The sequence below is a fragment of the Hypanus sabinus genome, chromosome 7 (genome assembly GCF_030144855.1).
Source record: "Hypanus sabinus isolate sHypSab1 chromosome 7, sHypSab1.hap1, whole genome shotgun sequence".
Classification (NCBI taxonomy): Eukaryota; Metazoa; Chordata; class Chondrichthyes; order Myliobatiformes; family Dasyatidae; genus Hypanus; species Hypanus sabinus.
The window spans coordinates 143781864-143807107 of record NC_082712.1 but is presented as its reverse complement, the minus strand read 5'-3'; the positions used below and the strand labels follow the sequence as shown (position 1 = coordinate 143807107).

Sequence of the window (25244 nt, the reverse complement as noted above, 5' to 3'; positions counted from 1 at the left end):
TTTTGGCTGTCCAGTAACACAGCCTAACAAACTGGGCCTGCCCTAGAAACCTACCATTGTTGTTATAACACGAAGAAGCACAATGCTCCTCAGTTTTCCATGTCAGTTGATTTGTTCTCATTTCATCAAAGGTGTATCTTCTGTTCTATTTCTGCTTTCCCCCCCCCCCCCACCCACCTCCCCTGCATCATTAGAAATTTTCTGTGACAATATTAATTGTTGAGAACCTGCACACCTGCCCAATTGGATCACAATATGTGTGTACATACTGATAGAGTAACATATACCTGTTTAAAGATGTACAGAATTTACCCTATCCATTTATTCCATGGAATATGTGAGGAAATGTGTTGAGAGAAATCAAGTTATGCATGTGGGGTGAACTCAAGATGAGAAAAGGTGTCAATGCTATCAGCACCAGCTTATACCTACTGGAGAAATTTACTGTGGATTCTGTCTAAATTAAGAAATTTATGTACGTTTAAGTTTGGGGACCATTTGATGATCAGAAATCCATGGCCCATAATTTGAAAGTTTATTTTTCAAAGGAATATGTTCCACATTATAATGAAGATAACTATCATGTGTTTCTTTTTGTTCAAGCTCTGCATGCCGAAAGGCCTTTCCTTTAAAACACAGTCTGACAACCGAGACCCACAATTCCATTCGTTCATCATCACGAGAGAGGACGGTTCTCGCACCTACGGATTTGCTCTCACGTTTTATGAAGAGGTGGCAAGTAAACAGATTTGCAGCGCAATGCAAACGCTGTATCATATGCATAATGCAGAACAATACGATATCCTTCATACCTCATCCACAATCTGCATAAACTCAGCTGAGAGTATCTCTGAAAACTGCGGTGACATGTCTACGGGAGTGTCTAAACTACAGCGTTTTAACTCGTATGATATTAGCAAGGATACACTTTATGTCTCAAAATGCATTTGCTTGATTACACCCTTGCCTTTCATGCACGCCTGTAAGAAAGTTCTTGAACAACTCCATCAAGCTGTGACTTCTCTTCAACCTCCTCCGCTACCACTCGAAAGTTATGTTTACAATATTCTATATGAAGTTCCACTGCCACCAGCGGGGAGATCGTTAAAATTTTTGGGTGTATATGGTCCAATTGTTTGTCAGAGGCCGAGTGCCAATGAATTACCACTATTTGACTTTCCAATTAATGAAATGTTTGAACTTTTGGGTCTGGAAAATGTGCTCCAACTCTTCACCTGTGCATTGCTGGAAATGCAAATCCTGCTGTACTCCCAACGTAAGTCCAGTGTTTATGAATTTATTTTACTTTTTTTTTTAAAATGATATTGGTGACACCTGCAAGAGATTACAAGGAAGGCTATCTATTTATGGCTTTGGGTTGAAGAAGCTTTTGATTATAAAAACAAACAACTGAGAATTTAACGTGTGTAATTTGTAGCAAACTGATAGGCATTATCGGATGCAGATTTTCATGTTTTTGCATTATTTAACATTTGCCTCTGATTCTGCATGTAATTCAAACTCTTCCAGGTCTTTTCACTAGTCTGCTTTTCACCTTTCTGGGTGGTTTTGAATTCTATTTTTCTCCTTTTCCATTTTATTTGGGCAGCTGGGCTTCCTAATCCCACCTGATTAATTTGAAGCAATTTAGTTTAAAACTTTGGTACCAGCCTAATATTTCCACCCAAATCTTCCCCATTCTCTTGACATTGCATTACCCTGGAGCATGATTAGAGCCCATAATTTTACTGAACTCTGGATTCAGCTGTAACTTGTTGACTGTTCCATTCTCATTGATCCCAGCTTCTACCTTTTTTGGACTTTTTGCTTTACTTTCTTAATTGTGACTTTCAATCTCACTAATTCAAAAAAGACAATTTGCTTAAGGAACTTGGCGGGATGAGCAGCATCTGTTGGGGGTGGGGAGGATACATCCTTGTTTCAAAGCAAGACCCTGCATCAGGACCAAGGCTGGAGAGGGAAGCTGTCCAGCATAAAGAGGGGGGGAAGAGTGAGCAATGGTGTTGGATACAGAGGCAGGTGGCTGATAGATTGAAGAAGACTGGGAAATTAAAAGGGTGTATGGAGCCAGTTGGGAATGAAGGGTGAAGGCTGAGGTGATGAGCAAGGACACAATGATTACAAGTGCCTGGAGTCTCAGAATCTTCAAATGACCAAATATGCTGGCTTATCAAACACTAAATTAGCTTACAAGCCAAATCTCTTTGTGAGCATCAAAGTTCAAAGTAAATTTATTATCAAAGTACATACTGTATACAGCACCATAGACAACCCTGAGATTCATTTTCTTGCAAGTATTCATAGTAAGTAGAAAGAAACATGATAGAATCAATGAAAATGCACACAACAAATGTGGACAAACAACCAGTGCGCAAAAGGCAACAAACTTGCAAATACTGAAAAGAAGGGGGAAATAAAGCAATAGTAATAATACATTTTTAAAAAACCAATAAATATCGAGAACATGAATTGTAGCGTCCTTAAAAGTGAGTCCATAGGTTGTGGAATCAGTTTGTGTTGGGGTGAATGTAGTTATCCCCTCTGGGTTCAAGAGCCTGATGGTTGAGGGCCATAAGCCAGTTCTCAGTAGGGGATCAGAGGTGGAGAGGGTCATAACTTTAATTTCTTCATGTTATCATATCAGAGGATCTGTTCTGAGCAGTAACTGTTCCTGAACCTGGTGGTATGGGACTTGAGGCTGCTGTACTCCCTCCCTGATGGCAGCAGCGAGAAGCAAGCATAGCCCGGGTGATGAGGGTCCATGGCGATGGATCCTGCTTTCCTAGATGTTGTTGCCAATCGAACTAACTGGGATCTGAAACTAAAGCAATTAAGGATCCAGTCGCATAAGGAGGCGTTGAGGTGTAGGTCTTAGAGCTTATTGATTCATTTTGAGGGGATGATGCTATTGAATGCACTGGTAAAATTGAGGCCTGCTTGAAGCAGGTGGGTACCTCGGGCTGCCAAGCTAGAGATGAGCAATATCAGTTGAACACTCCAGTCAGTTGAGATAACACAGGTCTTCAGTATTTGACCAGTTATCTCATCTGGATGCTTTCCTAGGCTTCTCCGTCCTGAAGGATGCTGTCAAGTTGGCCTCAAACTGAAATCACTGGATCATTGGGGCTGTGGAATTTCATAAAAGTGCCTCCCATGTTTTGATGATCAATGCCTTTTATGCTTGCATTGAACTCATCTGGGAATGAAAACTTGTTGGCACATATGTCGTTCGGTTTTATGTTGTTGGAGGTAAACTGCCACAGTTTTCAAGCATCCTTCAGTGATTCAAGTTTGGTCTGGAATTGCCTCTTCGCATGTGAGATAGCTTTCTGGACCTCTTGTATTTTTTCATCACCAGACCTGACATGCAATACAAGTTTAGTGATCTTGGGTCTCCTGGGAATTTACAAGCCTGGTGTTTTAAGAGGGTTACTAGTTTTTAAAAGAACTTGAAAGATTTGGAGCATAAATTATAGCTGGCAATTTCACAAGTTAACAAGAGTCATTGTTCTTAATAACGAAACAACATAAAGATTGTTTCGTACACCTCATACTTAATTAACAAAATGTCTATCTATTAAATTAAGCATATACAAAATAAGAAAGGGGATGTGCTGGAGGTTTTGAAAAGCATTGTTAGATAAGTCACTGGGTTCGGATGATATATACCGCCGTGGGAAGTGTGGATGGAGATTACTGAGCCTCTTGCGATGACTTTTGTCTCATCAACAGGGATAGGAGAAGTACCGGTGCAGGATAGGATGCAGGTGCACATATTGTTCCCTTGTTCAAGAAAGAGAGTAGAACTAACCCAGGAAATTATAGACCAGTTAGTCTGACTTCACTGGTGGGCAAGTTTTTGGAGAAGATCCTGACAGGCAGGATTTATGAGCATTTGGAGAGGTACAATCTGATTAGGGTTAGTCAGCATGGCTTTGTCAAGGGTAGGTTGTGCCCTATTAGCCTGATTGAATTCTTTGAGGATGTAACAAAACACATTGATAAAGGTAGAGCAGTGGATGAAGTGTATATGGACAGGGATCTGTTCTGAGACACCTCCCCTTTGTGATTTTTTTTAAATATATAAATCACCTGGATGAAGAAGTAGAAAGATGGGTTAGTAAGTTTGCTGATGACATAAAGGTTGGGGTGTTGTGGATAGTCTGGAGGGTTGTCAGAGGTTACAGCAGGCCATCGATAGGATGCAGAACTGTGCTGAGAAGTGGCAGATGGACTTCAAACCAGTTAAGTGTGAAGTGGTTCATTTTGGTAGGGCAAATTTGAAGACTGAATATAACATTAATGGTAAGACTCCTGGCAGTGTGGAGGATCTAAGAGATCTTTGGGTCCGTGTCCATAGAACACTGAAAGCTGCTGCGAAGGTTGACAGCGTTGTTAAGAAGGTGTATGATTTGTTGGCATTTGTCAGCTATGGGTTTGGGTTCAAGAGCTGTGAGGTAATTTTACAGCTATACAAGTCCTTGGTCAAACCCCACTTGGAATACTGTTCAATTCTGGACACCTCACAACAGGAAGGATGTGGATACTATAGAGTGAGTGCAGAAGAGATTACAAGGACTTTTCCTGGATTGGAGGGTGTACCTTATGAGAATAGGTTGAATGAACTCGGCTTTTTCTCCTTGGAGTAACAGAGGATGAGAGGTGACCTGATGGAGGTGTATAAGATGATGAGGAACATCAATTGTGTGGATGGCTAGAGGCTTTTCCTCAGGGCTGAAATGGCTAACACAAGGGGGCATAGTTTTAAGGTGCTTGGTAATGGGTCTGATGGAATGTCGGGTAAATTTTTCTCACGGACATTGGTGGGTGCGTGGAATGCACTGGTGGTGCATTAGGGTCTTTAAAGAGCCTCTTAGATAGGTACATAGAGCTCAGAAAAATAGAGGGCTATGCGCTAGGGAAATTCTAGGTAGTTTCTAGAGTAGGTTACATGATCAGCACAACATTGTGAGCTGAAGGGCCTTTAATATGCTGTAGATTTCGATGTTCTATTACATTTGAGATTACTGCAGAATGAGAATTTTAAGACTAATTCTTTAAAAACCTGATATGTTAATGTTATCTACATAGAGCATTTAATATACTTTTGTTCAGGTGCGTTTCAGGATTATTGCTATGGATGAGAACATTGTGGGTAGTGAGAGAGCTTCTGGGACATAAAGTGATAAGAGTTTTGATAAAGCTGATGGGTTGGATGCTTTTAATGCATAATTCATGCTTTTATGTGTTCTGCAATGTTTGCTGGTATACATTTTATCACCAATTGAAGTGGGTATTTCTGAATAGTGTGTCTGTATTGTAGATGTCTGTCAAAAGTCAAGTTTATTGTCGTATTGTCACAGTGGTGCTAAAAAGTTTGTGAACCATTTAGAATTTTCTCTATTTCTTCATAAATATGACCTAAAATGTGATCACATCTTCACACAAGTCCTAAAACTAGATAAGGAGAATCCAATTAAATAAATAACACAAAAACATTATACTTGTTCATTCATTTGAGAAAAATGATCCAATATTACATAGCAAACACAAGGAAATCTCCAGATGCTAGAAATTCAAACAACACACAAAATGCTGGTGGAACACAGCAGGCCAGGCAGCATCTATAAGGAGAAGCACTGTTGACGTTTCAGGCTGAGACCCTTCGTCAGGACTAACTGAAAGGAAAGTTAGTTAGAGATTTGAAAGTAGTGGGGGGAGGGGGAAATGCGAAATGATAGGAGAAGACCGGAGGGGGTGGGATGAAGCTAAGAGCTGGAAAGGTGATTGGCAAAAGTGATACCAAGCTGGAGAAGGGAAAGGATCATGGGATGGGAGGCCTCGGGAGAAAGAAAGGTGGGGGGAAGCACTAGAGGGAGTTGGAGAACAGGCAAACAACTAATTATGTCAGGGATGGGGTAAGAAGGGGAGGAGGGGCATTAACGGAAGTTAGAGAAGTCAATGTTCATGCCATCAGGTTGGAGGCTACACAGCCGGTATATAAGGTGTTGTTCCTCCAACCTGAGTTTGGATTCATTTTGACAGTAGAGGAGGCCATGGATAGACATCAGAATGGGAATGGGATGTGGAATTAAAATGTGTGGTCACTGGGAGATCCTGCTTTCTGTCGGACCGAGCATAGGTGTTCAGTGAAACGGTCTCCCATTCTGCGTCGGATCTCACCAATATATAAAAGACCACACCAGGAGCACCGGACACAGTATACCACACCAGCTGACTCACAGGTGAAGTGTCGCCTCACCTGGAAGGACTGTCTGAGGCCCTGAATGGTGGTGAGGGAGGAAGTGTAAGGGCAGGTGTAGCACTTGTCCCGCTTACGAGGATAAGTGCCAGGAGGGAGATCGGTGGGAAGGGATGGGAGGGACGAGTGGACAAGGGAGTCGCGTAGGGAGCGATCCCTGCGGAAAGCAGAAGGGGGGGGGGGAAGATGTGCTTGGTAAATGGTGGTGAGGGAGGAATCCAACGGGATCCCACCACCAAGCACATCTTTCCCTCCACCCCCCCTTTCTGCTTTCTGCAGGGATCGCTCCCTACGCGACTCCCTTGTCCACTCGTCCATGGCCTCCTCTACTGTCAAAATGAATCCAAACTCAGGTTGGAGGAACAACACCTTATACACTGGCTGGGTAGCCTCCAACCTGATGGCATGAACATTGACTTCTCTAACTTCTGTTAATGCCCCTCCTCCCCTTCTTACCCCATCCCTGACATATTTAGTTGTTTGCCTGTTCTCCATCTCCCTCTGGTGCTTCCCCCCCCCCCCACTTTCTTTCTCCCAAGGCCTCCCGTCCCATGATCCTTTCCCTTCTCTAGCTCGGTATCACTTTCGCCAATCACCTTTCCAGCTCTTAGCTTCATCCCACTCCCTCCGGTCTTCTCCTATCATTTCGCATTTCCCCCTCCCCCCCCCCCCCCCCACTACTTTCAAATTTCTTACTATCTTTCCTTGCAGCTAGACCTGACGAAGGGTCTCGGCCCGAAACATCGACAGTGCTTCTCCTTACAGACGCTACCTGGCCTGCTGTGTTCCACCATTATTTTGTGTGTGTTGTTCCAATATTACATATACTTTTCCCAACAAGTACTTGAACCTTTGCTTTCAGTAACTGGTGTGACTCCCTTGTACAGCAATAACTTCAACTAAACGTTTCCAGTAACTGTTGATCAGTCCTGCACATTGGCTTGGAGGAATTTTAGAGCATAATTCCTCCTTAACAAACTGCTTCAACTCTGGGATGTTGGTGGGCTTCCTTGCACGAACTGCTTGCTTCAAGTCATTCTACAACATTTCTATAGGCTTAAGGCCAGGACTTTGACTTGGCCATTCCAAAAAGTGAGATTGCTTCTGCTTCAACCATTCTTTGGTAGACCTGCTTATGTGTTTAGGGTCATTGTCTTGCTGCATGACCCACTTTCTCTGAGCTTTAGTTCACAGATGGATACACTGATATTTTCTTGTAAAATGTGTTGGTACAGTTCAGAATTCATAGTTATCAATGATGTAAGGCAGGCCCAAACCATGACACTGTCACCACCATGTTTCACAGATGGGATGACATTCTTATGCTGGAATGCAGTGTCTGCTTTTCATCAAATATAATGCTCCTCATTTAAGCCAAAAATGTTTTATTTTGGACTTGACTGTCCACAGAACATTCTTCCAATAGCCTTCTGGCTTATCCACATGGTCTTTAGCAAAATGAATGGGCAGCAATGTTCTTCTTGGAGAGTTATAGCTTTCTCCTTGCAATCTGGCCACGCACACCATTACTGTTCAGTGTTTGCCTAAACACTGGCATTGGCTAATGCAAGAGAGGCCTGTAGCTCCTTGGATGTTACCCTGTTGCTTTTTGTGTCCTCCTGGAATATTACATGCCTTGCTCTTGGAGTGATTTTTTTTTTTGTTGTTGGTTGACCACTCCTAGGGAGAGTAACAATGGCGTTGAATTTCCTCTATTTGTATACATTCTGCCTGACTGTGGATTGGTGGAGCCCAAACTCTTTAGAAATTGTTCTTGTATCTTTTTTCCAGGCTAGTGTGTTAACATGACAACTTAATTTTTCTGAGGTCTGCAGCCCATTACCAAATTTCTTCAGCCATCTGAGGTGAAAGAGGTGGTGTTGTGCCTTTTTCACCACACAGTCAGTATGTATAGGCCACGTGAGATCCTCAGTGATGTGTTTGCCGAGGAACTTTGAGCTGTTCACCCTCTCAACCCCAGATCCATTGGTGTTAATAGGGGTTAGCCTATCTCCATTCCTCCGGTAGTCCACAACCAGCTCCTTTGTTTTCGCAACACTGAAGGAGAGGTTGTTTTCTTGACACTACTGTGTCAGGGTGATGACTTCTTCTCTGTAGGCTGCCTCATTATTATTTGAGATTAGGCCAATCAGTGTGGTGTTGTCAGGAAAATTAATTAGCAGATTGGAGCTGCAGATGGTGACACAGTCATGGATATACAGAGAGTAAAGGAGGGGGCTTAGGACACAGCCCTGGGCACCTGTGTTGAGGGTCAGAGGAGCAGAGGTGAGGGAGTCCACTTATATCACCTGCCGGCAATATAACCAGTTGAACTGAGTGGGCCTCTTTTTTTTTAAAAAAAACTAAATTGGTGTAACAAGAGGAAGTTTTGCCTGATACAAATTAATTGCATAGTCCATCTTAAACTTTTGGTGACTCTGCCTTTGAAAACAAATGTTGAAATTTCTCCAGTGTTTCAGATATCTCGTCCAATGTGTTTGCTTTTTTTTTTGAGAAACCTGGTTGTTCCAATAATTTCCCTAACACCTTTTGCATTTCTCTAACCACAAGATATTCTGATTCAGAACCATGACTTGAATCTGGCTTAAGGGCTTCTGCTATGATTGGATGTTGGCTATTATTGTTGCATGTACCATACAGCTGTTGACAAAGGAAACTCCTTCCCAGTACCTCTTGATGAAAGTCATGTCTTAGATTTTCTAGGCTGTTTTTTCTGGTTAGATGGACAGGGGAGTGTGGCATTCCCTGACAGCAGCGAAATTCAGCTATAGACTATATATAATCTGTGATACAAGATATTACATGTTAGTTCACCTTTAGTTCCACTTTTGACAACTAAAGAATTATTCTCATTAATTAATTTTGATTTGACCAGTCTCTTCCCAACTGTGACCAAAAAAATTAAGTAAATGAACAATTCTAAAAGTTGACACATAGTATTTGAATACTGATAATTAATTTATCTTCTATAATGCTTGAACCTATTTAGAGTTTACAGAATTACTCTAATAACTTATGACATGAATTTCTAATTTAAATTATCAGCTTCATAAAATGGCTCTGCAGTTTTGTTAAGAAACTGAGGATTTTATTGAAACCAAGATAATGATTAATTATCAACACAACTCAACACTAACATTATCTTCCTGAGACTAGACGCTGTAAATAAGTGCTTATCTAGTTTTTTTACATCTGTGATGGTGTTAAATCGAGAATCACAGATTCTGCTGTTCAGTCTCCACTTCTCCAGCATGTGTGTTTGACGCTTTAAAAAAAAATGTATTGTGGACTGAAATCGTATCTACATTTGTTTCTGTTAATGGAATGAAGTATGTGAAATGTGAACATTTGGATGGCAAGCTGAATATTTAAAAACACAACTGTACAGTGTAATATTTAAGAAGAGCTAGATGAGATGAGATCTCTCCTAAAAGAACTACAGTACCTATTGTTTCCAGCCTTGATGCTCCTATACATCACTTGTGTACATAGTGTACACTGAAAATTTAGAGAACCTTGTTAACAATATTTGGGGGATACCTGTGAAAAAATAGATGTTTGCCAAAGGTAATACAGTTGTGGGTGTATTCCTTCAAAAGCACTACTGAGTGAGTAGAATTATTGTTATTGTGCTAGTGAACTTTATCCAATTAATATAAGGTTGACCAGTCAGATGAATCTAATGTTTGGTGATTTTTTTTCTCTCTCTCTAGCAACAATGAGCATCAAGAACTAGACAGGTGTGTCCAACTTGATGGGACTGCAGGATGTTATTATATATTTTTTAGTTTGCAGGACAAGGGTGAAAGCATTGAATGTCGTGGATCATGTGATGCGCATAGGTGTCACTGGACACATGTAGTGATGTCAAATAGCAGGCAACACATTGTGTTAAATTTTACCATGTATGTGAAGCCAACAAGGATGTTAAAGCTGATTTTTTTGGTTTTAATGGAAGACCTGAGATATCCAAATTCCTCCAGTGATGGGCCTTAAGTATTCATTGTTACTGCTTGTACCCTCTTCAACCCCCAGCTCACCATCATTCCAATGGCCTCAACCACGAATCCCTGCCTTCAAAAATCATTTGTCTCAATTATCTGATTTACTCGTTTCCTTTCTGTTCAAGACAGTGATTCAAGGGAAAGGAGTTCTGATTTTAAAAAAACTGACATTAATAGTGCTATTTGAATACAGTATTAAGATTCTGTATATGAGCTGAGGCAAAAATTATTAGTTTATCCATGTTCAGATGATGAATACAAGTACTTCTATGGAGTTTAAAATTAAATTTCAGAAAACTTTTCCATAGAAATGTTATCAGTGCGAGTCCTGAACAACATTGTTTTGCTTGAGGTGACATTTATCGGGAAATGTTACTAAATATCATGACAACGCACACAATGCTGGAGGAACTGAGCAGGCCAGGCAGCATATATGGAAAAAGAGCACAGTCGATGTTTTGGGCTGAGATGCTTCATTAGGACTGGGGGGAGAAAAGATGAGAAGTTAGAGCGGTAAGGTGGGGAACAGGGAGGAAGAAGTACAAGTTTGTAGGTGAGAGTTGAAACTGAGGATCAGTGAAGTAAAGAGCTGGGAAGCTGATAGATGAAAGAGATAAAGGGCTAGAGAAGAGGGAATCTGATAGTAGAGGGTGGAAGACCATGAAAAGAGGGAAGAGCACCGGGGGAGGTGATAGGCAGGTAAAGAGATAAGGTGAGAGAGGGAAATGGGAATGGAGGAATGATGTGCGGGTGGGAGCAATTACTGGAAGTTTGAGATATTGATGTGCATGCCATCAGGTTGGAGGCTACCCACAGAGAATATAAGGTGTTGCTCCTCCTCATAGTGACAGTAGAGGAGGCCATGGACTGACATGTGGGAAAAGGAATGGGAAGTAGAATTGAAATGGGTGGCCACCTTTTTGTGGGAGATCCTGCTTTTCCTGGCGAACGGAGCATAGGTGCTAGGTGATGCAGTCTCCCAATCTACGTTGGGTCTCTCCGATACACCAGGGACACCGGACACAGTAGATTATCCCAACAGGCTCACAGTTGTAATGTCGCCTCACATGAAAGGACTGTTCGGGGCCCTGAATGGTAGCGAGGAGGAGGTGTAGATGCAGGTGTAGCCACTTGTTCCGCTTGCGAGGTTAAGTATCAGGAGGGAGCTTATGGTGAACCCACTGATTCTCACAGCTGCCTGGACTATACTTCCCACCCTTACTTGTAAAGAGGCCATCCCTCTTCTTCAGTTCCTTCGTCTTTGCTGCATTTACCCTCAGGATAAGGTTTCTCATTCCAGAAAGAAGGAGATGTCGTCCTTCAAAGAAAGGGGCTTTCCTCCACCATCAGCTCTGCCCTCAACCGCATCTCTTCCATTTAGTGCATGTCTGCCCTCATTCCATCCACCCTCCACTGCACTAGGGATAGGGTTCCTCTTGTCCTCGCCTACCATCCCATGAGCTTCCGTGTCCAGCACAAAATTATCCGTAACTTATACCATTTCCTGTGGGATCCCACCACCAAGCACATCTTCCCCCCCCACCCCCCCCACCCCCCCCCCAGATTCTGCTTTCTGCAGGGATCGCTCCCTATGTGACTCGCTCGTTCCTCATCCCTCCCCACTGATCTTCCTCCTGGTACTTGTCCTTACAAATGGACCAAGTGCTAAACTTGCCCTTGCACCTTCCCCACTACCATTCAGGGCCCCAAAAAGTCCTTCCAGGTGAGGCGACATTTCACCTGTTAGTCTGGGGTCATCTACTGTATCCAGTGTGGCCTCTTCTATATCAGTGAGACCCGACATAGTTTGGGAGACCACTTCGTTGAGCCCCTATGCTTAGTCCGCCAGAAAAAGCAGGCCTGGTGCCTCCCATTTCAATTCTACTTCTCATTCCCATTCCAACATATCAGTCCACCTCCTCCTCTCCTGCTGCGATGAGGCCATCCTCAGGTTGGAGGAGCAACACCTTGTACTCCTCCCCCTTCCCTTTCTATCATGGTCTTCTCCCCTCTCCTAACAGATTTTCCCCTTCTCTAGCTCTTAATCTCTTTCAATTATCAGCTTCCCAGCTCTTTACTTTGCCCCTCCCCTGGTTTCACCTCTCACCAACCAACTTGTACTACTTCCTCCCCTCCCCCTCACCTTGATCTGGCTTCTCATCTTTATTACCACTCCTGAAGAAGGGTCTTGACCCAAAATGTCGACTTGTTTACTCTTTTCCACAAATGCTGCCAGGCCTGCTGAATCCCTCTGGCATTTTGTGGGTGTTGCTTGGATTTCCAGCAACTGTAAATTTTCTCTTGTTGTGCTACTAAATATCATGATATCAGAAAGCAAAAATTCTGAACACAAGTTGAGTCTTGTATAAGTACTATAATAATGAATCTTTATACTGGTGGAAACATGAGTGCAGCAGCTTTTGAATCTGGTTGATGTTGAACTGCAGAATACCTGGACCACAAAATATGGCCCTGTGGCCAAAATATGGAGATGTACTTGGTGGTGGGATCCCACTGGAGATGGTGGAAGTTACAGAGAACTTAAGGCATAGTTTTTGGGCCTTATTTTTAAAAAATGTTAAACTTCCTGCTTAGAGCAATGGTTGGAGTGCACAGCTGCTTTTATATAGAGAGAATAAGGATTCGGAGAACAGTCATAACTCGTGGTTTCTATAAGGTGGAAGTGTTGTTGGCTGGATTTGCAAAAGGTGCACTCGTAGGTTAATTAGCTGAATATCTTAGTTAATTTTAGTCTTGGTAGGACCTTAGTTACAATCAGCATAGATCAGAGTCAGGTTTTTTATCACTGGCATGTGACATGAAAATTGTTAACCTAGCAGCAGCAGTTCAATGCAATACATAAAAGTATAGAAGAAAAAAACAATAATAATAAATAAGTAAATCAATTACAGTATATGTATATTGAAGAGATTAAAAATTATGCAAAAAACAGAAATACTGTCTATTTTTAAAAAAGGTGAGATTTTGCCAAAGGTTAAATGTCCATTTAGGAATCAGATGGTAGAGGGGAAGAAGCCGTTTCTGAATCACTGAGTGTGTGCCTTCTGCCTGATGGTACAGTGAGAAAAGGGCATGTCCTGGGTGCTGGAGGTCCTTAATAATGGACGCTGCCTTTCTGAGACTTTGTAGGTACTTTGTAGGCTAGTACGCAAGATGGAGCTGACTAGATTTACAATACTCTGCAGCTTCTTTCGGTCCTGTGCAGTAGCCCCCACTCCTGCTCCATACCAGATAGTGATGCAGCCTGTCAGAATGTTCTCCACTGTAGAAGTTTTTGAGATTTGTACCAATTAACTACAGATTCATGACCTGCTGGACCAGTGAATTTCAACCTGTACTACTATTCTAAGCAAGCATTCAATTTCCCTTGTTTTCTGCTCCTTCATGGTAAACTGTTTGAAGTAATGCTAACAAATAGATTAAAACTTTTTCAAGTACTGAATCTTTATCAAGGCATAAAACATTTTGTTATCGTTTAAGAATTTCTTGGGTTGCTCATATACCTTAAAAGGGATCCCTTTATTGCACATTTTCTGTGCCTTTGTACAGGCAACAAATATCTCCTGTTGCTGATGGGGAAGAATAGCTTTTGACCATGGTGTTTCCCAGTAATTGTCTGAAAAATGCAATTAAGTGTTAGATATAGAAAATTTAATTTGTATATTTTTCTGTTTTTGCTAATAAACAGATTACCAGAGACTGATGACAGTAGCAGAAAGTATCACAGCAATACTATTTCCCTGTCAATGGCAACATGTGTATGTCCCCATCCTCCCAGCATCGCTGCTTCATTTTTTAGATGCTCCTGTTCCTTACTTGATGGGTTTGCATTCCAATGGGCAGGATGACCGGTCCAAGTTAGAGTTGCCACAAGAGGTGAGTATCTCTAACTTGCCTACTCTGCTAACATTACACAGTATCCAGTTAATTATTCCATGGAGAAACAAAGTGAAAGCCTGGTTATGGGGAATTTAACTCTGCCTATTCTAACAATCGAGTGAAGTTAAGTTTGAGTTAGGATCATAGTAGACTGAAGAACAGAATTTAGTTAAAATCTTGCATTAAAATTTGGTCAAGTGTCTATTTAATTTGCTAAATTTCTTAAACATTGTCCAGGCTGATCATAAGTACACGTTTTCCTTTCATGTGACATATTTGCAATGTAGTGGCCATTCTTTTTTGTCCACCTTTTATTTCACACCAATATAATTGATTCTTAATTCTGCAAAATTAAATAAGTTCTTAATTAAATAACTGGAGTGGTTTAAGATGGGCTCTTAACTTCACAATCTACTTTCCTATGGTTGAAGTTAAACTCTGTCCCAAGCCATCAAGCCAGTGCTTATGCCAGTTTCCATGGCATGAAGCGACTGAGTATGAGTCTTATACTCTCGGACTCCACCCCTCCCCCCACTTGGCCAAGTGCCACACTTTCCTATGGCCTTGTACCTTATGGTCTAACTGCACTGCACTTTCTCTATAAGCTTTATTTTGCATTCTGTTATTGATTTTCCCTTATACTAATTCATGCATTGTAGGAATGATATGGTCTCTATGGACAGCAGGCTAAAACAAGTTTTTTTTTCCCTGTACCTCAATAATAAACCAGTTCATCAAAACTACCCTGGCACCATCTTCCAGGGTAACCAATGCTGAGAATAACTCATCGTCACATTGTTGTGATAGGCATGTGTATGCATACATATTTTGACATTTTGTTATATCTGTCGTCAAGTTTGATCATTCTCCAAATCTTAATATCCAGATTTAGCTGCTGTCAACCATCACTCTTATTCCCTAGTATTGATAAACAATTCCTGTTGTCCATTTATGCATTTGCATGCCATTCCTGCATCACCAATTAGGCTCGGTAGGCATTCACATCACAGAACTTTCAAGGACTTTCCCTTTCACCCTCATCCCAGAAATACTAAATGGGGTTTTACTGTCAGTTTTGTAATCCAACTGCAGACCAATCAATGATTGGGATGTTCGTATGTGATTTAGATTGATATGGAAGTTTATAAAATATTTAAAATAATTGTAATCACTTTTAAAATCCTACAGATTTTTCTTTTGTCAAATAGAGAAATTACAAAGTCCTCAAATATAAAGTTAGAGTTTTTAAGATCCTAGAGGCTGGACAACCATATCTAAAATTTTGTGTGTTTATGTCTTTCAAAGGTTTTTATGCTGAGAAAATTGCATTAAATATTCAATTCTATTCTATTTTTGTTGAGCACTTCAATAATTCACTCATTGTAGGAGGAAGTATTGCAAAGTGATTTCTCAACCAATGAAGTTTATTTAATAGGCATGAAGAACTTGACTGATAATTAGAAAGGCCAACTGTGACAATCCAGGTTGGAATCTTTCCATGGCACAAATCTGACCTGTTAGCTATATAAACAAATACATGTATGTCCCTGTTTTAAAGGGGAAGGTAACTTTTAATCTTGTTAAAGTGAGGAAGTAATCGACTTGTTACAAAGTTATATTTGCATTTTAAAAACAAAGAGTACCAATTTTTACTTGTTGTCTGATTTGCAGCTTTCATTAGGCCTGAGAATTCAATAATTATAGCAATCATAGTGATACCGAGGAAATTACTAGTATTGGGTGAAGAAAGTAAGAGAAACTTCTAATTCACTTCAAGAAGATTTTGTTTCCCAAAAGACCTTGATTTAGGAAAGTAGATTAAATTATAGCAGGCCAAGAAAACGTAACTGGTCTGTTTCAGTCTCTTTATGACTCTAGGATGTGTCTGTTTATCTAACAGCAATATAATGGTTTGCATTTCTGACCAAAAAAAAAATTGACTCTTTCTAAATATATATTTAATTTTTTCAGGCAAATCTGTGCTTTGTGGATATAGACAACCATTTCATTGAGTTGCCGGAAGACTTGCCTCAATTTCCAAACAAATTGGAATTTATTCAAGAAGTCTCTGAAATTCTCATGGCTTTTGGTATTCCACCTGAAGGGAATTTGCACTGCAGTGAAAGTGCCTCTAAGCTGAAAGACTTCAAAGAGAGTGATGTGGCCTGTGATAAGAAGAACGGAAATGTTGCTGGGTCAGCACTGAACACTTACGAATTGCTGAAGGAAAATGAGACCATGGCAAGACTGCAGGCTCTTGTGAAGAGGACTGGGGTCAGTTTAGGAAAGGTTTGTTTTGAACTTATTTAGATTTTTGAGTTTGTCTTGTAATGACTGCTATCTATGAACTTTAGTGGAAGCAGTGAAAAGTTCCTTAGTGAACTCTTAACATAAGCTTATTCTTGCTTAAATTTAGATGAAAAATCTAATTATATTAAATTATTAGTATGTTAATGCCTGAAGACTGATTTAGCAGTACAAAAGTGCTTTTGAAAGCTGATGGAAAAGGTTTACAACTATATTAATACCCCATTTCCAGAAAAGTTGGGATATTTTCCAAAATGCAATAAAAACAAAAATCTGTGATATGTTAATTCAAATGAACCCTTATTTAACTGACAGAAGTACAAAAGAAAAGATTTTCAATAGTTTTACTGACCAACTTAATTGTATTTTGTAAATATACACAAATTTAGAATTTGATGGCTGCAACACACTCAACAAAAGTTGGGACAGAGTTAAAATAAGATTGAAAAGTGCTCAGAATATTCAAGTGACACCAGTTTGGAAGACTCCACATTAAGCAGGCTTATTGGTAGCAGGTGAGGTATCATGACAGGATATAAAAGTAGCTCCATCAAAGGCTCAGTCTTTGTAAGCAAGGATGGGTCGTGGCTCAGCCCTTTGTGCCAGAATGCGTGAGACAATTGTTAGTCAGTTCAAAAGGAACATTTCCCAATGCAAGATTGCAGAGAATTTAGGTCTTTCAGCATCTACAGTACCTAATTTTGTGAAAAGATTCCGAGAATTCAGAGACATCTCAGTGCGTAAAGGGCAAGGTCGGAAACCACTGTTGAATGTGCGTGATCTCGAGCCCTCAGGTGGCACTGCCTAAGAAACCGTCATGCTACTGTGACAATTATAGCCACCTGGGCTTGGGAGTACTTTGGAAAACCATTGTCACTTAACACAGTCCGTCACTGCGTCCAGAAATGCAACTTAAAACTCTATTACGCAAGGAGGAAGCCAATCATCAACTCTATGCAGAAACGCCGGCGAGTTCTCTGGGCCCGAGCTCATCTCAGATGGACCGAAAGACTGTGGAACCGTGTGCTGTGGTCAGATGAGTCCACATTTCAGCTAGTTTTCGGAAAAAACGGGCGTCGAGTTCTCCGTGTCAAAGATGAAAACGACCATCCTGATTGTTATCAGCGAAAGGTGCAAAAGCCAGCATCTGTGATAGTATGGGGGTGCATCAGTGCCCACGGCATGGGTGAGTTGCATGTATGTGAAGGTATCATTGTCTCTGAGGCGTATATTAGGATTTTAGAGAGACATATGTTGCAACCAAGGCGACGTCCCTTCCCGGGACGTCCATGCTTATTTCAGCAGGACAGTGCCAGACCACATTCTGCATGGGCTACAACAGCGTGGCTTTGTAGACACAGAGTGCGTGTGCTTGACTGGCCTGCTGCCAGTCCAGATCTATCTCCTATTGAAAATGTATGGTGCATCATGAAGAGGAGAATCAGACAACGGAGATCACAGACTGTTGAGCAGCTGAAGTCTTATATCAAGCAAGAATGGACAAAATTTCCAATTGCAAATCTACTACAATTAGTATCCACAGTTCCAAAACGATTAAAAAGTGTTATTAAAAGGAAAGGTGATGTAACACAATGGTAAACATGCCTCTGTCCCAACTTTTGTTGAGTGTGTTGCAGCCATCAAATTCCAAATTTGTGTGTATTTACAAAATACAAAATTAAGTTGGTCAGTAAAACTGTTGAAAATCTTTTCTTTGTACTTTTGTCAGTTAAATAAAGGTTCACGTGAATTAACATATCACAGATTTTTGTTTTTTTTTGCATTTTGGAAAATATCCCAACTTTTTTGGAAATGGGGTTTGTAATTAGAGAACCTCTTTCTTTAACATTACACTGGTAGGTATTGGATTTTTTAAATACTTTTCACCATCAGATTGTATAGCATTGCTAATGTATTAGAAAATGTTATACATTCTTCATTATAGGTAAATTAATATTATGAATTTTGACACCCAACTACAAAGCTATTTATTTTCTGTCTTTGAGCAATTTTTTTTTAAACGGGAGACTTGGTGTGCAAATTCAACCACCTTTTAATTGGTGTATGAAATGAGTTTGTTATTCTATAATTGAAAACACTTTTTATCTATTTTCCTTGTAACTGATTTCCAATTAATTTTTTTGGCTTTCATAGTTTTGAATCTATTCTTTGCCAACTTACTGCTGATTGATGCTCTTCTTCCCTTTTAGGGCTTTTGTGAAGCAACTCTTAGTACACATTAGTTAAATTTAGTCTAGAAATTTAACCACATCATGACTTCTGTTTTGGGTATTGTGCAAATAAAAAATCTGCATACTTTTTCCAAAATAAAATGTTAGTGACATTTTCCAAGTTTTTTCTGTCAGTCAAGAAGGTTAACTCTGCAGGTCTGGGTATCAATCAGACTGGCACCCTGAAACATTTTCCAGGCTTGGTGTGTTGGATCGGAAGTGTCATTATACCATTTGGAGCTTTCTGGGGGAACTGAGTATGTGTTGTTCCAAGTGAAACCACAGATGCTTCGTTGTCAGCTTGGTCTTCCCAATGTAGCAAAGGACTAGAATCTTTTCAAGGAAGCTCTTACAGTGTGTCTTTCAGGGCTCATTACTATTCCCAGCACCTGCAATCTACAGATGTTCTGATGTATTCCAATCTCACCAATTGCTCTGTCTTTCCCTGCTGCTCACCTTGAACTTGGTCTGATTCAAACCTAGGTTTACCTCAGCTTCCTCACCTAAGTTCCAAAAATCACTTGCCTATCTCACTGGCTCAATTACTGCCCCCAGGCCACAACAAATGCCTGACCTACCCTGGAGCCACTGCAGATCCCTTTATTTTCTCGCTAAAACAACCCAAAAAGCAGCCATGAGACATGCTACTAGGTGGCACATTTTGGGCAGGGGGAATATTGTTCTTTAACTGTTAACAGTTGGCGCCAGGCATGGCTGAAGTTTGCATTTAGTGTTCATGGCTGATGGTCTTTGGCATCCCCCTTCATTGCTTGTCCAACACAGCTTTTTGGTTGAATTTCTAGACTTGCATTCCATTTAAACCAGTTTATGTAAAGACCAATTTTCCATTGGTTTATGTTAATTTTCTGGAAACAAAACAGACTAAGTATATTTGAAACTGAACAAAATGTGAAATAAACATAAACCATTTAATATTTTACTTTTATGATCCTACTATTGGTGTGCTATTGTTATATTGTAGAAAGTGGAACTTGGTTCTTCAAATTCTCCTATTGAATTTATTAATACTCAAACTTGATTACAAAATGTGACAGCCAATAGTAATTCTTCTGTCTTGCAGCAAATTTGTAACAAATGGTGGTGTGCTCACTGTTCAAATTTTTGATTCCATTAGCCAGTGTCACATGCTCGGTATGTGCATGTAAGAATGAAAATATAACTTTGTTATTTGTGCTGTGTGACTATGGCTTATACTTCTTGTCCTGTGCAAATAATTGAGTGAAGTCTTATGGGCAAGAAGTTGGAGGATGCTGCTAAGAATATCTTTTACTTTTTTTACCATTGTGTCAAGTGATGACTTTCACAGTTAATGTTTCATTATATTGCAAAATTGTGTGTTTCTGTTGGAAATTTTATAGTAACAAATGTATGTAAAATTATTGTACTTACTGCAATAGAGGAATATATATTAAATTATCAATGTTTACTTATAAATGGAAAAGTTACTCTTTTAAATTGATGTACAGAGCAATATCACTGGCTACTGGAACTGTTTCTGTTAAGGAACTTGTTGGAAGAGAACACCATTTTCTGGCCAATTTTTTAAAAAGAATTCATGCTTAGCTTTTTTAACAGTATAAAAACGGCCTCAGCTTTTAAGAAGTACTTCCTCCATTTCTCTGCTATAAATATATCTCATTTTTTATAGAGGGCTGTTATTTTCCTCTCTGCAATTTTTATATGGAATTTAAAACAATACACCACAGGAACAGGACCTTTCACATCTTGACTGTGCCAACCATGATGCTAAAGTAAACTGATCCCATCTGCTGACACATGATTTATCTCTTGCAATTCCTGTCATATTAATGTGTCAGTCTAAATACTGCTCAAATGCCACTTTTGTATCTGCTTCCATCACAACCTCTGCACATTTCCTCAAACTTTCTCTCTCTAGACCAGGGGTTCCTAACCTGGGGTCCATGACCCTTTGGTTAATAATACTGGTTCATGGCATAAATAGGGTTGGGAACCCCTGCTCTAGACTAAAGTCTTTAGTGTTTGACATATCTCCCCTGGAAAGGGGACTCTCACTATTGACCCGATCTATTGTGTACTCATTTCCACTTCATTTTAGTGGTAGAAGATGACCAATTTTCTATTGTTTACTTGGTTACCTCTCTTGAAACCTACCTTGTTCATTGTAGAATTGAATGATGGGGCTGTAAATGTGATGCAGCTTGTCGCAGTAAGTGGATCATACTTGGGGTAATAGAGGGAATTCTTAATTATTCGTGGCACCCTTTAGTTTAGGAGAATAAAATTAGCTGTTTCTATTCCTCATCACCATCCAGTAATGTTCCTAAAACATTTTATATTTGTGTGTTACCTTGGCTTTGACACACATGCCACCGTTTACTCATTTTTGCACTTGAATTACTGGAGGAGGACTGGTGCCGATGGTACTTTGTGTGATTACTGACGGCTTAGTGGAGGACAGGTGTAGTTTGGAAGCCATGCTGGTTGGAACAAAGTGCGAAGAACAAGAGGCAATAATGCTGTTGACATTAGAGTTGTCAGTAGAATGGAAGTGTGTCATTCCATGAGTTCATCATTCAGTTTTGGAGGCTAATTTAAAGCCTGTTTAATTTCTAATGATTGCGCTTTTGGCATCAAAATGCAAATTCCTTGTAAGGGCCAATTCAGAAAGATTGAATGGAATTTGTCAAAAATTATCCATAAAGTTCTCATTTGCTTATAAGTACGTATGTTATTTTATCATTTAATCAATATGAAATTTTAGTCACAGCCATGATCTGCAAATTGTATTTAATGCCGGTGTTTGTAAATGATCTGTTCACCATTTCCGTAGTCCTGGAAGATTGCCAGTTTCCATTGTGAATATAATTCTAGCCTGCTGCATACAATGGACAACTAAGAAAGCCTTTAATTTAAAAGATACCAAAGAAATAGATTGTTTCATGGCTGTTAAAACACTGAATTCAGCATAATTCAGCATGATTCTACTGGAACTCAACAACTCCTTGGGGGGGGGGGGGGTGGAGCACATGCTCCTGTTTACATCAGTGGTGCTGAGGTTGAGGTTGGCTTGCCCAGGTCTGAACAATATTGATGCCACAGCCAAGAAAGTTCACCAGTGCTTCTCCTTCCTCAGGAGGCTGAAGGTTTGCCTCTTTTCCCTCATCTTTTTTTTAATTGATGCAACATGAGAAACATTCTACCTGGATACGTCACAGTTGTAATGGCCACTGCTTGATTCACAGCCACAGGAAACAGCGGAGAGTTGTGGACACAGCTCAGTGTATCAGAGAAACCAGCCTCCCCTCCATGGACTCTGTCTACAGTTCTCGCAGCCTCAGTGAGGTAGACAGCATAATCGCGGATTCCACCTGCCCTGGACATTCTCTCTTCTCCCCTGTCCCATCAGTAGAAGATATAAAATCCTGAAAACACGTACCAGCAGGCTCAAGAGTAGCTTCCGTTCTGGTGTTATAAGATTTGAATGGTTTCCTGGTACAATAAATTGGATTCTTGAGCTCATTGTAACAGTGCACATTATGTCTACCTGCACTGCACTTTCTTTGTATTGTAACTTTATTCTGCACTCTGTTATTGTTTTATCTTGTACTACCTCAGTGCACTGTTGTAATGAATTGACGTGTGGATGGTATGCAAGATAAATTTTTCACTGTACTTAAGTACCTGTGACAGTAACACTGGACAGCAATCTTTTTCAAAAGCATTGCTTCCTCAGAATACTTTTTTTGTTTATGATAGGATGCTTGAAGCTGAACACAAATATAATTTAAGACTATTTGTATCATGTGAGAATTTGGAGAAACAAATTAACTTTTATTGAATCTAATGTATTTAATTGCTTAACGGTGCTGATGCTTTGCTATAGTTCGATTAAGCTAAAAATGTTTTGTTGATGCTTTTCATTTATAGTCAGTGTTTGTGGCTCCTTGCTTAAGTGTCCAACAATAATCAGCCAGCATCAATGGATTCCACTTGCCTTGATACCGTTTCTCTATGACCACAATGTCCTGGTGAAACCTTGTACCATGCTTGTCACTGACAGCTGCCAAGATTTGCAGGGAAGGGGTCTAAGTGGGAATACTGAAAATCAATCTTTAGTAACATGTTGCATTTCATGGTTTAGTGCTTAAAGCATATTATCAACCAGCTGCATGTAGTTTGGGGCTCTGTAGTTGCCAAGAAAATTGTCAGCAACGTCCTTGAATACCTTCCATGTGATTTTTCTCCAGTCCTACTAGAAATTCTTTGAATTGCCTGTCATTGATGACCTGTTTGCTTTGTAGCTTAATCTTAGCATTAGTTATTTTGGGAAACACCTGTCTCAAATAGCAAAATTCTTCATGGAAATTTATAGCCTTTTTAAAACCTATCCTGCCATGCAGCATTTGCCCTGCCTAAGCATGCCCAATCATGTTTACATTGTGGGCAACATTTTAATTGACGAATTATGAATTGAAATAACAAATATAGGTGATTTCAATAAAAAATGGTGAGTGATAGGGAAATTACATGGTGATTTTCATGATCAGCTCAAGATCCATGAAATATACCCAAACATATTCAAGAGCAAAATCTTAGATGTCTAGTGTAATAAATGTATTTACCAATTTCTCTGTCATTTTAAGAATCATTCTAATTCATTCTAAGTTTAATTCCAAATGTTAATTCAATGGTATTGGTTGAAGAAAATTGCTTTTTCAGCAGTTAGGTAATTTTAAAATTGTTTCTTATTTCATCTCTTTCCTACCCGTGAAGATAATGTCCATTTTCCTTGATCTGCAAAATTCAAAGTGCACAAAATATTTCATGAAGAAATGATGAAATGATTTAGTCAAGCTTCATATTAAATTTTTGATACAAGTTGTTTAATATAGCCTCAATAATAAGTAGATAAATTTATTGTATGGCAATACACACAAAATGCTGGAAGAACTCAGCAGGTCAGGCTATGAATGAATAAGCAACTGGCTTTTTAAGTCGAGACCCTTCTTAAGGACCGGAAAGGAAGGGGGATGATACCAGAATAAAAAGGTGGGGTGAGGGGAAGGAGGATAGTTAGAAGGGGATAGGTGAAGCCAGGTGGGTGGAAAAGGTAAAGTACTGACGATGAAGGAATCTGATAGGAGAAAGGGAAGGGAGGAAGGGCACTGGGGGGGGGGGGGGTGTGGTGAGTGGTAGGCGGCTGAGAAGAGGTAAAAGAGGAGGGTGGGGAATAGAAGAAGAGGAGAAGGGACTCCTCCTAAACTGGTTGTATATCTGTCCATATATTAGGATGATGTCTTGATTAGTGCTTTGAAGTAGGCTTTGGCTGTAAGCTAAGTGTTCAAACCGAATGGGAAAATTTATTGTCATTTAAGGATCTTATTTCGTCATACATGATATGGTAGTAAATTGTAGGTAATGATTTCTCCAAAAGGATTGTTTTATTTTAAAAAGGGTTTTTGTCACTATCAAAAAGTAAATCCATAGAGCAAATCAGATGGGCAACCTCCAGTTAATTCTTACCCCTCTTTCGTCACAGTCTGTTGAGTATGATGGATTTTCTGTTATTTTTCCAGTTTGAAGTGAGAGAAGAATCTGGAAGTAACAAAGATTTGAAGGTACATTGTGACGAGGAAGAGCTGAAGATTCATCAGCTAAATATCCAGATCAGAGAAGTCTTTGCCAATCGCTTTACCCAGATGTTTGCTGATTATGAGGTATTTGTAATTCAGCCCAGCCAGGACAAGGAATCCTGGTTCAATAATCGGGAACAAATGCAGAACTTTGATAAGGTGGGTTAAGGTCTAAAGATGCAAAGCTTGCTGCTTTCAAAGTGCAGGTCCTCCTCAGGTAATGGAGGCCCAACTTGTGTACTGTCCATACATATTGACGAGTGTTTGGGAGTCTCATGGGATGGATCTGCTGGCTGCTCCAAGGCAGCAGGCAGTTTCTGCCATGTGGCAACTTGGTTTGTGGAATATCTGGTTGAATTAAATGTATTGGTTTAACTACACCTTGCTCCTAGTGGTCCTTGTTTTCATTCGCATATATTGCCAGCAACCGACTTGCAAATTGTTTGGGTAACAATCAGTTCTCAGGAATGGCGTCCTGTCCTTCCTGTGGAGGACCTGCACTACTTAAATGGTGTCTGAAAGAATGCATCAAAGTCTATAGCTGATTGTTAACATGGTGTCGAATCTTCCTCAGATTTTCTTTCTCTGTTTATTTTCCTAGTTTTCTAGTAATTAATCACTGTTCCAGTTATAGTGTCCTAAATTGAAAAGGAATTCATGACAGGGCCTTTAGGATTTATTTCTGTATCTTTTGTTTTCTTTTAATAGCTTCTTTACCTTTGCCAAAAATACTCCATTTCTCAAGAAGCTTTGAGGCTAAGTATTTAGTTATTTCTTTGTTATAACATGTGTAATATCACAGATTTTGTTTTGGAGGAGAGGAAAGGATTTCAACAAAATTAATATGAACAGAAGCAACTGT

The 25244-nt window shown here is 40.0% G+C and overlaps 1 protein-coding gene across 1 annotated transcript in view; it reads left to right on the top strand.

Moving 5' to 3' along the window:
* dennd5a (DENN/MADD domain containing 5A) overlaps positions 1 to 25244 on the top strand; it is a 154771-nt gene that overhangs the window by 69839 nt on the left and 59688 nt on the right. The window contains exons 4-7 of the mRNA XM_059975868.1: positions 604 to 1276; positions 14018 to 14205; positions 16180 to 16497; positions 24326 to 24541. Of these exons, the coding sequence (XP_059831851.1) occupies positions 604 to 1276; positions 14018 to 14205; positions 16180 to 16497; positions 24326 to 24541 (1395 nt within the window). The remainder of the gene's footprint in view (positions 1 to 603; positions 1277 to 14017; positions 14206 to 16179; positions 16498 to 24325; positions 24542 to 25244) is intronic.